Here is a 17,004-nt window from a genome sequence, read left to right as displayed (position 1 = left end):
ATCTTTTTATATGTGAGTATGAACTAAAAGAAATTTCATTATTGGACCTTACTGAAAGAAACTTTGTGTTTGAATTATTATATTTTAACATTCACGTTTTCTTAGTGATTTAAAGGAAATTTTGGTATTAAAATTTTCAAAGATATTAAACTTTTAAAAATTATGGCTTCCAGACGTAATTCAAGAAATCATACATATTCAAATAGACATTTGGACTTGAATAATACAGACAATTGGATGTCAAAGCAACTTAGGATAAAACTGCATCAGCAGGGTGCATGTAAATTTATCAAATAAACCAGACCCAGAACCAGATTAGACAGACATCTATCAATCCAGAGTTTATTCAAGCATTTGGAAAATTCCAAAGAATAATGTGTGGTGTTTGGGATGAATGAGATGCCTATGAAGCTGACATTATTAACATAAATAATTTCTGTGACCCAAAATTTTATGACTATAAAAAAAATTTAACGCCAAGGCAGTAGAGCTTCTAAGGGAAAGACAAGTAGAGGTCACTTGTAGCTTTCCTGCTCGTGACATCATTTCTTTGATAACAGCAGAATTCTCAGTAACTTTTTGATTTAACACATTACAGAAATCAAGAAATTAGTTAAGACTGGTATCATTGAGTTTGTAAAAAGATCTAGAGTTTATACTGTCAAAACTGTAATAACAGAAGTTTGAAAGTATATAATATTTACACTTATATTCTCAACAATCTTTCTTATATGTCTGCTTTTATAAAACCAGTATCAATCCTACACAAGTAAAAACTTTACAGAGAAAAGTCTTTACATTTACAGTCTTCTTTAAGTTTGTTATTTTTTGGAGTCATATAAAACCAGGCAGATGCAAACAATGCCTCAAGTAAAAAAGAAGACATGAAGTTTCAATTGGATGCAAACAAAGCAATTGAAAACTTTGCATTAAAAATAGCTGCTTTTTCAAATACCATAAGGAACTGTTAAAGTGAAGCTGTGGCTTTCCAGTTTCGTATAAAAATAAGATGTGATATAATTGCCAATGAAACAACTATCAACCAAAGTTCAAATAAAGTTGATGCAAGTAATAATCATGATTATAGGCAATCTTACGGCCTTCAATGAGAATAACCCATACCACATAGTATACTGTCGAAACTGTAATAACAGAAGTTCGAAAGTATATAATGTTTACACTTATATTCTCAACATTCATAAAACAAATATCAATCCTATACAAATTAATAACTTTAAAGATAAAAGTCTTCACATTTACAGTCTTCATTAAGGATGCATATATAATTATATATAATATATTGTCCAGATTGTTGAGACTACAAGTGTAAAATAAAAATAAAACTCCAGACTCATAATAAATAAATGTTGTGTAGAGTTGGACATTCCATATCAACAGATTTTTACAAAATATTTGTTTGATGAGTGCATCTGTAGTATGCCAACAGACTGTATGTAGCTGTTACTGTTTTCACCATGAAAAAGTTGGCTATTTTCCATGGATAATGATTATTTATAGGTACTTTTCACTATGTAAACATGCAGATAAAAAGGTATTTACTGCAATGTGGTAAGCTATTCTTATGGACTTATATAAATATACCTACATGAAGAATTTGTCAGTCAGACAAGGAACCATAATTAATCAACCTACCTCGTGAGCTTACGTTGTATTAAGGAACAATATACACAACACATGGTGCCGATGTAAGCAAAGTGTTTGGATATATAAACTGTATTATTTTCATATTAACATAACTTGGGGTGACTTCTTCGAAACAACTATAGGAACATTGACTCTAATATGCATTGTAAAATCATGTAATAAAGTTTGTCAAATTATCTAGGGTTACACTAGTAATTGTTGGTGCCGAGTGACTAGGATTGTCAATGATGTTTGACATGGATTTTTGAAGAAATAAAACAAACAGCTATATTTGTAACAAAGATGAATGGCTGATCACTGATTGTGTTTAGCTTAACCAGCGTGGGTTATGTTCAACATAATTTTATATTTGATAAAATAGGAAAAATAACAACAATGAGTTCAAAATGGGTCATCACTTTTGTAACAGATTTTGAAATCTATCAGACATTTCCAGGAGAACTTTTATGTGATATCCAAGAGTCAATAACTCTGGCCAAATTGTATGTGTAGATGCACCTAATGTTGGGTTAGTTCATTAACGAACCTAAGACAAGAATATGTTAAGTTAAATGTAACGCATAACACAATTACCGACATGCTTCAAGAATGTCAATCTTTATTGATGAAATCAAAACAATAGATCATTCCTGTAGCAGTGTTCTAGGATTCCCATTACCCGTTACCCGGGGTAAGTGGATTAGGACAACGGGTAAGTCATTTTTTAGCCTTTGTCACCCGGTGGTAAGTCAATTTTCAATTTCGGGGAAGCCGAAAAACTCTTGAAATTTCCCGGTCCTCTTCAATTTTCCCATATCTGCTTTTTATTTTTATTAAATCACGAGAAAAAATTTTGATAAAAGATCGAAGATTTTGTCGATGTCTATCAGCGCTTTTATTCAAGCACTCGTTTACTAGGTGTAATCAAGCGCAAAAGAGACCACATTCTTCTCCTATCATTCTAAAAGTCGGTCACGGTGTCGGTAACTGGTGCTTAAATCGGGACATAAACGATTTTTTTTCTTGTCATCGGAGGAAAATAAACTTACAGTTGCATTTATTATAGCTCTTAATAAATGACATAGTAATAACTATAACATATTTGTCAAATTTAGTAAGAAATCGTTTTTTTAAATTTTGTACAAAATTCAATCGTATCCGAATCCAGCTTTGTTCAGTAAATTACAATATTCAAAGTTTCATGAGTTTGCATAAGTTTGGATTTACTTCAAAAAGGCTAAACGATATAAACCAAGCATCACCCCCACCAAAAAAGCCCAAACTTGACAAAAAGCAGAGAGACAAACTGTATGATGTTGAAAAAAGGACCAGGGGGTATGCTTTGCGCCATCCACATTGGTTGGCGGATTTAACTTTTAGATGTGGGTAAGTAATTTTTTTATTGATCTTACCCGTGGTAAGTCAAGGTGCCAAAAAAATCCTAGAACACTGACTGTAGTAGGAAAAATTTTAGGGTTTCTCTTCGGAACCGTAAGCGTTCAAGATTTGGATTCTCTTAGTAATAATGTAAATATGTTGGTTAAAAACCAACAAAAGATGGAACATGTCTTAAAAGAAAGTTTAACTATTCTAAATATATCTCATGGGGATATTCAAAAAATATATTAAAAAAAATTCACTGTAGCTGTGAAAGAAAGAATTTTTTAAATTGCGAGACATGTTATGACTGAGTCATGAAAGACAGGCAAACCTTGGCTGCAAGTATCTACTGATTTAATGACTTGTACTTGGTGTAGCTCCAAATGAGTTTTGCTGGACGACAGCAAAAGTTGAGACACTGAAGTCCCATGAATCTTTACTTTTTACTATAAAAATTTGTCCAAAGTATTTGGGCTTGCACTATATCATTTGGGCAAGAAATCCTGATTTTACTTGCCCCAAATTTTTTTTTCAAATTTCAGGCACTGCTTAGACCCTGAATTTCATAGGCAACAAAATACTATGTGTAAGTTTAAATCCTTTTTTATCAGGAATATATTTATTCATCTTACATTATTTTTGGATTATCTAATTACTGTCTGTTGTGTTATACTTTATTCGTTTTTATATTTTAACTTTGTTTTGGTGTTATTTCAATTTTTGTGATGGTGTCTAGATCAGGGGATGTGGACAATGTGGCCATGTTTGTGGGCTACTTTGATGAAGAAAACAGTAACAATATTGATTCATGTCAGGAGGAAATTGTTATGCTAGAACCACAGGCATCAATTCCTCGTCAGCAAGAAGATGCTTTTCCTTGTGTTAACATTTGCATTCAGGACCATGATTCAGATTGTGTGGATGGTGTCTCTAGCCAACCAGATGCTCCGCAGGGCGTAGCTTTATACGACCACAGAGGTTGAACCCTGAACGGTTAGGGCAAGTATGGACACAACATTCAAGCTGGATTCAGCTCTAAATTTGGATTGTGATTAAATAGTTGACACAGCATAGGTTTCTGACACAGAATGAATGTGTTCTAATGAACTTAAAATTTTTGTTTCTCTTAGAGCAATTCACTATGCTGTTGAATATTAATCCTCTCAAAAAAATGTTTGAAGAAATTTTCATTTTTATTTATGAAATTTCAAATGAGAAAAATTGAACCCATTTTTTTTAATCACATCCCCCTTTCCCTTATTCCAAAACTAATCTCAATTAAAATTTCTAATGGAGTTTGCAACAATAACTACTCATTTAAATACATCATAAAATATTAAGATGTAAAAAAACTGCTTGTTATCACTGAATGGTAAAGATTATTTTAATTTATCAGTTGGTAGTAAAAAGTGAATATACATTGTATATTGTATATAACAAAGATTTAAGTTGATTCTGGACAAAGAAAGATAACTCCAATTAAAAAAAAATCTTGCTATTGCACAATATTTTGCAATTAGATATTTCTTGCTTACTATTCTGGACAAAGAAAGATAACTCTAATTAAAAAAAAATTTGCTATTTCACAATATTGTGCAATTAGATATTTCTTGCCATTGCGCAATACTGTGCAATTGAAAAGACTTGCTATTGCACAATACTTAATATAATAATTTTAGATCCTGATTTGGACCAACTTGAAAACTGGGCCCATAATAAAAAATCTAAGTACATTTTTGGATTCAGCATATCAAAGAACTTCAAGATTTCAATTTTTGTTAAAATCAGACTAAGTTTAATTTTGGACCCTTTGAACTTTAGTGTAGACCAATTTGAAAACAGGACCAAAAATGAAGAATCTACATACACAGTTAGATTTGGTATATCAAAGAACCCCATTTATTCAATTTTTGATGAAATCAAACAAAGTTCAATTTTGGACCCCAATTTGGACCAACTTGAAAACTGGGCCAATAATCAAGAATCTAAGTACATTTTTAGATTCAGCATATCAAAGAACCTAACTGATTCATTTTTTGTCAAAATCAAACTAAGTTTAATTTTGGACCCTTTGGACCTTAATGTAGACCAATTTGAAAACGGGACCAAAAGTTAAGAATCTACATACACAGTCATGACAGTTAGATTCAGCATATCAAAGAACCCCAATTATTCAATTTTGATGAAATCAAACAAAAGTTTAATTTTGGACCCTTTGGGCCCCTTATTATGTTGGGACCAAAACTCCCAAAATCAAACCCAACCTTTCTTTTATGGTCATAAACCTTGTGTTTAAATTTCATAGATTTCTATTTACTTATACTAACGTTATGGTGCAAAAACCAAGAAAAATGCTTATTTGGGTCCCTTTTTGGCCCCTAATTCCTAAACTGTTGGGACCTAAACTCCCAAAATCAATACCAACCTTCCTTTTGTAGTCATTAACATTGTGTTTAAATTTCATTGATTTCTATTTACTTAAACTAATGTTATTGTGCGAAAACCAAGAATAATGCTTATTTGGGCCCTTTTTTGGCCCCTAATTCCTAAACTGTTGAGACCAAAACTCCCAAAATCAATCCCAACCGTTCTTTTGTGGTCATAAACCTTGTGTCAAAATTTCATAGATTTCTATTAACTTAAACTAAAGTTATAGTGCGAAAACCAAGAAAATGCTTATTTGGGCCCTTTTTGGCCCCTAATTCCTAAAATGTTGGGACCAAAACTCCCAAAATCAATACCAACCTTCCTTTTGTGGTCATAAACCTTGTGTTAAAATTTCATAGATTTCCATTCACTTTTACTAAAGTTAGAGTGCGAAAACTAAAAGTATTCGGACGCCGGACGACGACGACGACGCAGACGCCAACGTGATAGCAATATACGACGAAAATTTTTTCAAAATTTGCGGTCGTATAAAAAGGACTAAGTTTACAATTGACATTGTTATACAAAATGTATCATGTGTAACAGTGTTATGAACATTTTTTCAAAATAATATACATTGGCCTGCATGTGTGTGTATTTTGTATTGTGAGTCAACTATTATTTTCAAAATAAAATTATTCAACATGAAGGATGTGTTGTAACTTTCAACTAGTAGCTTATAATATGTATAAGCCTTGTTTATTTATGACACATCATAGTTAGCATATGAGGAGCACATGTTTGCTACTAACAGGCCTCTTGCTTAGTAAACACACCTTATTTGTTTTTAAAGGCAAAGAAGTGATACACACTCTTCTCAAATTTCTCCAGAATGCTAGGTAGTGTTCAGTTTGAGTTTTGCTGCTAACAGGGAAAGTCCTACATTAGTTGTCATAAAGTTACAAAATATTGTTTTCAAATATAATACATGTATTAACTAGTTGTTTATAGTCATATGTTATTGTAATATTCAGATATTGGACTTTTGTGTTAATCTTCATATATGTGAGTATGAACTAAAAGAAACTTTGTATTTTGAATTGTTATATTTTAACATTCACGTTTACTTAGTGATTTGAAAGAAATTTTTCGTTAAGTTTCAAAGATATTTTAAAAACTTTCAAAAATTATGGCTTCCAGATGCAATTCAAGAAATCATGCATATTCAAGTTGATATTTGGACTTGAATAAACCAGACAATTGGATGTCACAGCAACTTAGGATAAAACTGCATCAGAAGGGTGCATGTAAATTTATCAAATAAACCATACCCAATATTAAACAGACATCTATCAATCCAGAGTTCATTCAAGCTTTTGGAAAATTCCAAGAATAATGTGTGGTGCCTACTCAGACACTCTGGATGAATTAGATGCCTATGAAGCTGACATTATTATAAAAAATTTAACGCCAAGGCAGTAGAGCTTCTAAGGGAAAGACAAGTAGAGGTCACTTGGAGCTTTCCTGCTCATGACATCATTTCTTTGATAACATCAGCATTCTCAGTAACTTTTTGATTAAACACATTACAGAAATTAAGAAATTAGTTAAGACTGGTATCATTGAGTTTGTAAAAAGATCTAGAGTTTATACTGTCAATACTGTAGTAACAGAAGTTTGAAAGTATATAATATTTACACTTATATTCTCAACAATCTTTCTTATATGTCTGCTTTTATATATAAAACCAGTATCAATCCTAAACAAGTAAAAACTTTACAGAGAAAAGTCTTCACATTTACAGTCTTCTTTAAGGATGCATGTTTTTGGAGATTGTTGAGATTACAAGTGTAGAATGAAAGCAACTGAACTCTAGACTTATAATAAATAAATGTTGTGTATAGTTTGTCTTTTTTTGGAGTCAAAAACCAGGCAGATGCAAACAATGCCTCAAGTAAAAAAGAAGACATGAGGTTTCAATTGGATGCAAACAATGTAATGTTAAACTTTGCATTAATAATAGCTGCTTTTTCAAATACCATGAGGAACTGTTAAAGTGAAGCTGCGGCATTCCAGTTTCATATAAAAATAAGATGTGATATAATTGCCAATGAAACAACTATCAACCAAAGTTCAAATAAAGTTGATGCAAGTAATAATCATGATTATAGGCAACCTTACAGCCTTCAATGAGAATAACCCATACCACATAGTATACTGTCGAAACTGTAATAACAGAAGTTCGAAAGTATATAATGTTTACACTTATATTCTCAACATTCATAAAACAAATATCAATCCTATACAAATTTCAAAGTAATAACTTTAAAGATAAAAGTCTTCACATTTAAAGTCTTCATTAAGGATGCATATATAATTATATATAATATGTCCAGATTGTTGAGACTACAAGTGTAAAATAAAAGTGATTGAACTCCAGACTCATAATAAATAAATGTTGTGTAGAGTTGGACATTCCATATCAACAGATTTTTACAAAATATTTGTTTGATGAGTGCATCTGTAGTATGCCAACAGACTGTATGTAGCTGTTACTGTTTTCACCATGAAAAAGTTGGCTATTTTCCATAGATAATGATTATTTATAGGTACTTTTCACTATGTAAACATGCAGATAAAAAGGTATTTACTGAAATGTGGTAAGCTATTCTTATGGACTTATATAAATATACCTACATGAAGGATTTGTCAGTCAGACAAGGAACCATAATTAATCAACCTACCTCGTGAGCTTACGTTGTATTAAGGTACAATATACACAACACATGGTGCCGATGTAAGCAAAGTGTTTGGATATATAAACTGTATTATTTTCATATTAACATAACTTGGGGTGACTTCTTTGAAACAACTATACGAACATTGACTCTAATATGCATTGTAAAATCATGTAATAAAGTTTGTCAAATTATCTAGGGTTACACTAGTAATTGTTGGTGCCGAGTGACTAGGATTGTCAATGATGTTTGCCACAGATTTTTGAAGATATAAAACAAACTGCTATATTTGTAACAAAGATGAATGGCTAATCACTGATTTTGTTTAGCTTAACCAGCGTGGGTTATGTTCAACATAATTTTATATTTGATAAAATAGGAAAAATAACAACGACGAGTTCAAAATGGGTCATCACTTTTGTAACAGATTTTGAAATCTATCAGACATTTCTAGGGGAACTTTTATGTGATATCCAAGAGTCAATAACTCTGGCCAAATTGTATGTGAAGATGCACCTAATGTTGGGTTAGGTTATTAACGAACCTAAAACAAGAATAAGTTAAGTTAAATGTAACGCATAACACAATTACCGACATGCTTCAAGAATGTCAATCTGTATTGATGAAATCAAAACAATAGATCATTCCTGTAGTAGGAAATATTTTAGGGTTTCTCTTCAAAACTGTAAGCGATCAAGATTTGGATTCTCTTAGTAATAATGTAAATATGTTGGTTAAAAACCAACAAAAGATGGAACGTGTCTTAAAAGAAAGTTTAACTATTCTAAATATATCTCATGGGGATATTCAAAAACTATATTAAAAAAAATTCACTGTAGCTGTGAAAGAAAGAATTTTTCAAATTGAGAGACATGTTATGACTGAGAGTCATGGAAGACAGGCAAACCTTGGCTGCAAGTATCTACTGATTTAATGACTTGTACTTGGTGTAGCTCCAAATGAGTTTTGCTGGACGACAGCAAAAGTTGAGACACTGAAGTCCCATGAATCTTTACTTTTTACTATAAAAATTTGTCCAAAGTATTTGGGCAAGAAATCCTGAATTTTTCTTGCCCCAAACTTTTTTTTCAAATTTCAGGCACTGCTTAGACCCTGAATTTCATAGGCAACAAAATACTATGTGTAAGTTTAAACCTTTTTTATCAGGAATATATTTATTCATCTTATATTATTTTTGGATTATCTAATTACTGTCTGTTGTGTTATACTTTATTCGTTTTTATATTTTAACTTTGTTTTGGTGTTATTTCAATTTTTGTGATGGTGTCTAGATCAGGGGATGTGGACAATGTGGCCATGTTTGTGGGCTACTCTGATGAAGAAAACAGTAACAATATTGATTCATGTCAGGAGGAAATTGTTATGCTAGAACCACAGGCATCAATTCCTCGTCAGCAAGAAGATGCTTTTCCTTGTGTTAACATTCGCATTCAGGACCATGATTCAGATTATGTGGATGGTGTCTCTAGCCAAAAAGGACTAAGTTTACAATTGACATTGTTATACAAAATGTATCATGTGTAACAGTGTTATGAACATTTTTTCAAAATAATATACATTGGCCTGCATGTGTGTGTATTTTGTATTGTGAGTCAACTATTATTTTCAAAATAAAATTACTCAACATGAAGGATGTGTTGTAACTTTCAACTAGTAGCTTATAATATGTATAAGCCTTGTTTATTTATGACACATCATAGTTAGCATATGAGGAGCACATGTTTGCTACTAACAGGCCTCTTGCTTAGTAAACACACCTTATTTGTTTTTAAAGGCAAAGAAGTGATACACACTCTTCTCAAATTTCTCCAGAATGCTAGGTAGTGTTCAGTTTGAGTTTTGCTGTTAACAGGGAAAGTCCTACATTAGTTATCATAAAGTTACAAAATATTGTTTTCAAATATAATACATGTATTAACTAGTTGTTTATAGTCATATGTTATTGTAATATTCAGATATTGGACTTTTGTGTTAATCTTCATATATGTGAGTATGAACTAAAAGAAACTTTGTGTTTTGAATTGTTATATTTTAACATTCACGTTTACTTAGTGATTTGAAAGAACATTTTCGTAAAGTTTCAAAGATATTTTAAAAACTTTCAAAAATTATGGCTTCCAGATGCAATTCAAGAAATCATGCATATTCAAGTTGATATTTGGAATTGAATAAACCAGACAATTGGATGTCACAGCAACTTAGGATAAAACTGCATCAGAAGGGTGCATGTAAATTTATCAAATAAACCATACCCAATATTAAACAGACATCTATCAATCCAGAGTTCATTCAAGCTTTTGGAAAATTCCAAGAATAATGTGTGGTGCCTACTCAGACACTCTGGATGAATTAGATGCCTATGAAGCTGACATTATTAACATTTAAAATTTGTGTGACCCAAAATTTTACGACTATAATAAAAAATTTAACGCCAAGGCAGTAGAGCTTCTAAGGGAAAGAGAAGTAGAGGTCACTTGGAGCTTTCCTGCTCATGACATCATTTCTTTGATAACATCAGCATTCTCAGTGACTTTTTGATTAAACACATTACAGAAATTAAGAAATTAGTTAAGACTGGTATCATTGAGTTTGTAAAAAGATCTAGAGTTTATACTGTCAATACTGTAGTAACAGAAGTTTGAAAGTATATAATATTTACACTTATATTCTCAACAATCTTTCTTATATGTCTGCTTTTATAAAACCAGTATCAATCCTAAACAAGTAAAAACTTTACAGAGAAAAGTCTTCACATTTACAGTCTTCTTTAAGGATGCATGTTTTTGGAGATTGTTGAGATTACAAGTGTAGAATGAAAGCAACTGAACTCTAGACTTATAATAAATAAATGTTGTGTATAGTTTGTCATTTTTTGGAGTCAAAAACCAGGCAGATGCAAACAATGCCTCAAGTAAAAAAGAAGACATGAGGTTTCAATTGGATGAAAACAATGTAATGTTAAACTTTGCATTAATAATAACTGCTTTTTCAAATACCATGAGGAACTGTTAAAGTGAAGCTGCGGCATTCCAGTTTCATATAAAAATAAGATGTGATATAATTGCCAATGAAACAACTATCAACCAAAGTTCAAATAAAGTTGATGCAAGTAATAATCATGATTATAGGCAACCTTACAGCCTTCAATGAGAATAACCCATACCACATAGTATACTGTCGAAACTGTAATAACAGAAGTTCGAAAGTATATAATGTTTACACTTATATTCTCAACATTCATAAAACAAATATCAATCCTATACAAATTAATAACTTTAAAGATAAAAGTCTTCACATTTACAGTCTTCATTAAGGATGCATATATAATTATATATAATATATTGTCCAGATTGTTGAGACTACAAGTGTAAAATAAAAATAAAACTCCAGACTCATAATAAATAAATGTTGTGTAGAGTTGGACATTCCATATCAACAGATTTTTACAAAATATTTGTTTGATGAGTGCATCTGTAGTATGCCAACAGACTGTATGTAGCTGTTACTGTTTTCACCATGAAAAAGTTGGCTATTTTCCATGGATAATGATTATTTATAGGTACTTTTCACTATGTAAACATGCAGATAAAAAGGTATTTACTGAAATGTGGTAAGCTATTCTTATGGACTTATATAAATATACCTACATGAAGGATTTGTCAGTCAGACAAGGAACCATAATTAATCAACCTACCTCGTGAGCTTACGTTGTATTAAGGAACAATATACACAACACATGGTGCCGATGTAAGCAAAGTGTTTGGATATATAAACTGTATTATTTTCATATTAACATAACTTGGGGTGACTTCTTCGAAACAACTATAGGAACATTGACTCTAATATGCATTGTAAAATCATGTAATAAAGTTTGTCAAATTATCTAGGGTTACACTAGTAATTGTTGGTGCCGAGTGACTAGGATTGTCAATGATGTTTGCCACAGATTTTTGAAGATATAAAACAAACAGCTATATTTGTAACAAAGATGAATTGCTGATCACTGGTTTTGTTTAGCTTAACCAGCCTGGGTTATGTTCAACATAATTTTATATTTGATAAAATAGGAAAAATAACAACGACGAGTTCAAAATGGGTCATCACTTTTGTAACAGATTTTGAAATCTATCAGACATTTCTAGGGGAACTTTTATGTGATATCCAAGAGTCAATAACTCTGGCCAAATTGTATGTGTAGATGCACCTAATGTTGGGTTAGGTTATTAACGAACCTAAGACAAGAATAAGTTAAGTTAAATGTAACGCATAACACAATTACCGACATGCTTCAAGAATGTCAATCTTTATTGATGTAATCAAAACAATAGATCATTCCTGTAGTAGGAAAAATTTTAGGGTTTCTCTTCAGAACCGTAAGCGATCAAGATTTGGATTCTCTTAGTAATAATGTAAATATGTTGGTTAAAAACCAACAAAAGATGGAACGTGTCTTAAAAGAAAGTTTAACTATTCTAAATATATCTCATGGGGATATTCAAAAACTATATTTAAAAAAATTCACTGTAGCTGTGAAAGAAAGAATTTTTCAAATTGCGAGACATGTTATGACTGAGAGTCATGGAAGACAGGCAAACCTTGGCTGCAAGTATCTACTGATTTAATGACTTGTACTTGGTGTAGCTCCAAATGAGTTTTGCTGGACGACAGCAAAAGTTGAGACACTGAAGTCCCATGAATCTTTACTTTTTACTATAAAAATTTGTCCAAAGTATTTGGGCAAGAAATCCTGAATTTTTCTTGCCCCAAACTTTTTTTTCAAATTTCAGGCACTGCTTCGACCCTGAATTTCATAGGCAACAAAATACTTCGTTTTAGTTTAAATCCTTTTTTATCAGGAATATATTTATTCATCTTACATTATTTTTGGATTATCTAATTACTGTCTGTTGTGTTATACTTTATTCGTTTTTATACTTTAACTTTGTTTTGGTGTTATTTCAATTTTTGTGATGGTGTCTAGATCAGGGGATGTGGACAATGTGGCCATGTTTGTGGGCTACTTTGATGAAGAAAACAGTAACAATATTGATTCATGTCAGGAGGAAATTGTTATGCTAGAACCACAGGCATCAATTCCTCGTCAGCAAGAAGATGCTTTTCCTTGTGTTAACATTCGCATTCAGGACCATGATTCAGATTATGTGGATGGTGTCTCTAGCCAAAAAGGACTAAGTTTATAATTGACATTGTTATACAAAATGTATCATGTTTAACTCATTCGCCCCCAATCCCGCCTGTAGTCGTGATAAAAATATACCACTCACAGGCCGATAACGACTACAGTCGTGGTTTGTTTACCTAGTTCAATGGCCGATCCCGTCTGTACTTGTGGTCGACACCACTCTGAAAGAACCGCTCCGATTGGTTATTTCTTAGGGGATTTCCAAAATTTAAAGAATACCGTCCAATAGAAAAGGGTTTAACATTTCATTGTGTGAAATTTATTTATTCTTAGTGCAAAGGTTACGCCGTATTTAGACATTCTTATTACACGTGTGTACGCGCGGTTTTCAATAAAAATGTTAAAACAATGGCTGAAATTTTTGATAGTAGCGAGAGTGAAAGTGAGTTTGATGGCTTTGAATTACGGGATATAAATGCTGCAGAAGAAAGATATTTGCAGCATATTGATGCATTGAATAATATTGATTCTGATATCGAATTTTCAGACGTCGATTCTGATGAAAATGAAGGTTTTAATAGCGATGATGACAATGTTGCACTTGCCGAAATTGCAAAATGGGGTGATGAACTTCGGCCGGTTCAAATAAATGATTTTACGGGTCCACGGCCCGGTCCGACCACGCAAATGGACAAGGAAAAGACGGAGATAGATTTTTTTCATTTAATTTTCCCGGAGAGACTTTATTCGGAAATAGCAACGCAAACAAATGCTTACGCAAATGGGAGGCAAAATGAAAATTGGACTCCAACTACAAGTGATGAAATAAAAGCATACATAGGGGGTCAGATTGTTATGGGAATCGTTCCTGTTCCCAATATGGATATGTATTGGTACAAAGATAAACTTTTTCATTCTTCTAGTCTTGAGGAAAAATTTTCAAGAAACAGATATGAGGAATTACAAAGATATTGACATGTGGCAGACACCACACAAAATCCACCCCGACTTCAACCCGGACATGATAAACTGGCCCATGTAAGACCGATACTCGAAATAGTTCGTGATAAATCCTTTCAAGAATACAAACCACATATGGAAGTATCCATTGACGAAGCAATGATTGGTTTTAATGGCAGGTTGGGGTTCAAACAGTATGTTCCCTTGAAGCCTACAAAAAGGGGGATCAAAGTTTGGGTTCGAGCAGATCCAAGTAATGGGTACATAAATGACTTTCAAGTCTATACTGGAAAGACAGCCAATAACCCAGAACAAAATCTTGGCAAAAGAGTTGTTCTTGATCTTATGACCCCTGTGTTTGGGTTGGGTCATCATCTTTATTGTGATAGTTTCTTCACTTCACCAGATTTATTTACAAGTTTATGGGACCACGGAACTTATGCGTGTGGCACGGTTAGAGCAAACCGTAAAGGATTACCTGCTGGTTTAGACCGTATCAAACTCAAAGAACAAGGCCAGTTTGTTGTCAAGCAAAAAAATTATATGCGAGTCACAGTTTGGAGGGACAAGAAAAACATTAACTTATTATCAACAAACTGTTTTGGTGAACCCGACAAAGTCAATCGTAAGCAAAAAGATGGTACCATCAAAGAAGTACCTTGTCCTCTGTCAGTCAAACATTATAACATGTTCATGAATGGGGTAGACCATGCAGATCAGTTGAGGTCTACCTACAACATCTCCAGAAAGTGCTTGAAATGGTGGAAATACCTCTTCAACTTCCTTGTGGACATCAGTATTGTCAACGCATACCTTCTTATGAGGGAGTCTGTCAATCACCAAATAGTGACAAAAAAGAACAGGCCGCGACAAATGACTCAGCTAGAGTTTAGAATGAAACTAGCTCACAAAATGCTAGGACAATTTCATGGGAAAAGGAAACGGTCAGTCGATCCAAGACCAGTACTCCAACCAAGTAATCATTGGATCGAAAATATGCCAAAGAAGAAGACATGCAAATTGTGCTCACAAAATAAAATTAGAAAGGAACCCAAAACTGGGTGTGCTCAGTGTAATGTAAATTTGTGCATAGAATGTTTTAGGCCATATCACAGGAAATTATTCCCACAGTTGTTCGTGTAAATAGAGGATATATTCATGGAGTTTTATATATTTTTTGGAATATTTTTGGAATTTTTTTACTTACCTGGATAAATATGTGATTTATTCTGTATATATTTTGATAAAATTTATATGTGTGGAAAGACAATTTTTTCTTCTTTATTCACTGAAATTTTTATGGATTAATGTTGGATAATTACTGAGCTCTCAAGGTAAATATCATGCATGTGCACGTTTCATAGTAGAAAAGTTAATTAGATAAAAATGCTCTGGGGCACAGCCTGATAACTGATAAATTTGTACTGGCTTATCACTGTTGCAGTGTAAATATACTGTTGGGGGTGAATGAGTTAACAGTGTTATGAACATTTTTTCAAAATAATATACATTGGCCTGCATGTGTGTGTATTTTGTATTGTGAGTCAACTATTATTTTCAAAATAAAATTATTCAACATGTAGGATGTGTTGTAACTTTCAACTAGTAGCTTATAATATGTATAAGCCTTGTTTATTTATGACACATCATAGTTAGCATATGAGGAGCACATGTTTGCTACTAACAGGCCTCTTGCTTAGTAAACACACCTTATTTGTCTTTAAAGGCAAAGAAGTGATACACACTCTTCTCAAATTTCTCCAGAATGCTAGGTAGTGTTCAGTTTGAGTTTTGTTGCAAGCAGGGAAAGTCATACATTAGTTATCACAAAATATTGTTTTCAAATATAATACACATATTAACTAGTTGTTTATAGTCATATGTTATTGCAATATTCAGATTTTTGACTTTTGTGTTAATCTTCATATATGTGAGTATGAACTAAAAGAAACTTTGTGTTTTAAATTGTTATATTTTAACATTCACGTTTACTTAGTGAATTAAAGAACATTTTCGTAAAGTTTCAAAGATATTTTAAAAACTTTCAAAAATTATGGCTTCCAGATGCAATTCAAGAAATCATGCATATTCAAGTAGATATTTGGACTTGAATAAACCAGACAATTGAATGTCACAGCAACTTAGGATAAAACTGCATCAGCAGGGTGCATGTAAATTTATCAAATAAACCAGACCCAATATTAAACAGACATCTATCAATCCAGAGTTCATTCAAGCTTTTGGAAAATTCCAAGAATAATTTGTGGTGCCTACTCAGACACTCTGGATGAATTAGATGCCTATGAAGCTGACATTATTAACATTAAAAATTTGTGTGACCCAAAATTTTACGACTATAATAAAAAATTTAACACCAAGGCAGTAGAGCTTCTAAGGGAAAGACAAGTAGAGGTCACTTGGAGCTTTCCTGCTCATGACATTATTTCTTTGATAACAGCAGAATTCTCAGTAACTTTTTGATTAAACACATTACAGAAATTAAGAAATTAGTTAAGACTGGTATCATTGAGTTTGTAAAAAGATCTAGAGTTTATACTGTCAAAACTGTAGTAACAGAAGTTTGAGAGTATATAATATTTACACTTATATTCTCAACAATCTTTCTTATATGTCTGCTTTTATAAAACCAGTATCAATCCTAAACAAGTAAAAAATTTAAAGAGAAAAGTTTTCACATGTACAGTCCTCTTTAAGGATGCATGTTGTTGGAGATTGTTGAGATTACAAGCG

The 17,004-nt window shown here is 32.3% G+C and overlaps 3 protein-coding genes across 3 annotated transcripts in view; 2 read left to right on the top strand and 1 right to left on the bottom strand.

The window, feature by feature from the left end:
• Positions 1–17,004, bottom strand: part of LOC139529959 (uncharacterized) — a 63,428-nt gene that overhangs the window by 40,847 nt on the left and 5,577 nt on the right. The window lies entirely within an intron of this gene.
• On the top strand, positions 13,379–16,008 carry LOC139529963 (piggyBac transposable element-derived protein 4-like). Its single transcript, XM_071325962.1, has one exon. The coding sequence runs from the start codon at positions 14,389–14,391 to the stop codon at positions 15,394–15,396; it is 1,008 nt and encodes a 335-aa protein (XP_071182063.1). The 5' UTR covers positions 13,379–14,388; the 3' UTR covers positions 15,397–16,008.
• Positions 13,702–14,268, top strand: LOC139482963 (piggyBac transposable element-derived protein 4-like). The gene has a single exon (XM_071266990.1). The coding sequence runs from the start codon at positions 13,702–13,704 to the stop codon at positions 14,266–14,268; it is 567 nt and encodes a 188-aa protein (XP_071123091.1).

The sequence above is a fragment of the Mytilus edulis genome, chromosome 7 (assembly GCF_963676685.1).
Source record: "Mytilus edulis chromosome 7, xbMytEdul2.2, whole genome shotgun sequence".
Classification (NCBI taxonomy): Eukaryota; Metazoa; Mollusca; class Bivalvia; order Mytilida; family Mytilidae; genus Mytilus; species Mytilus edulis.
The sequence above is the reverse complement of the archived record's forward strand: the minus strand, read 5'-3'. Positions and strand labels throughout refer to the sequence as shown.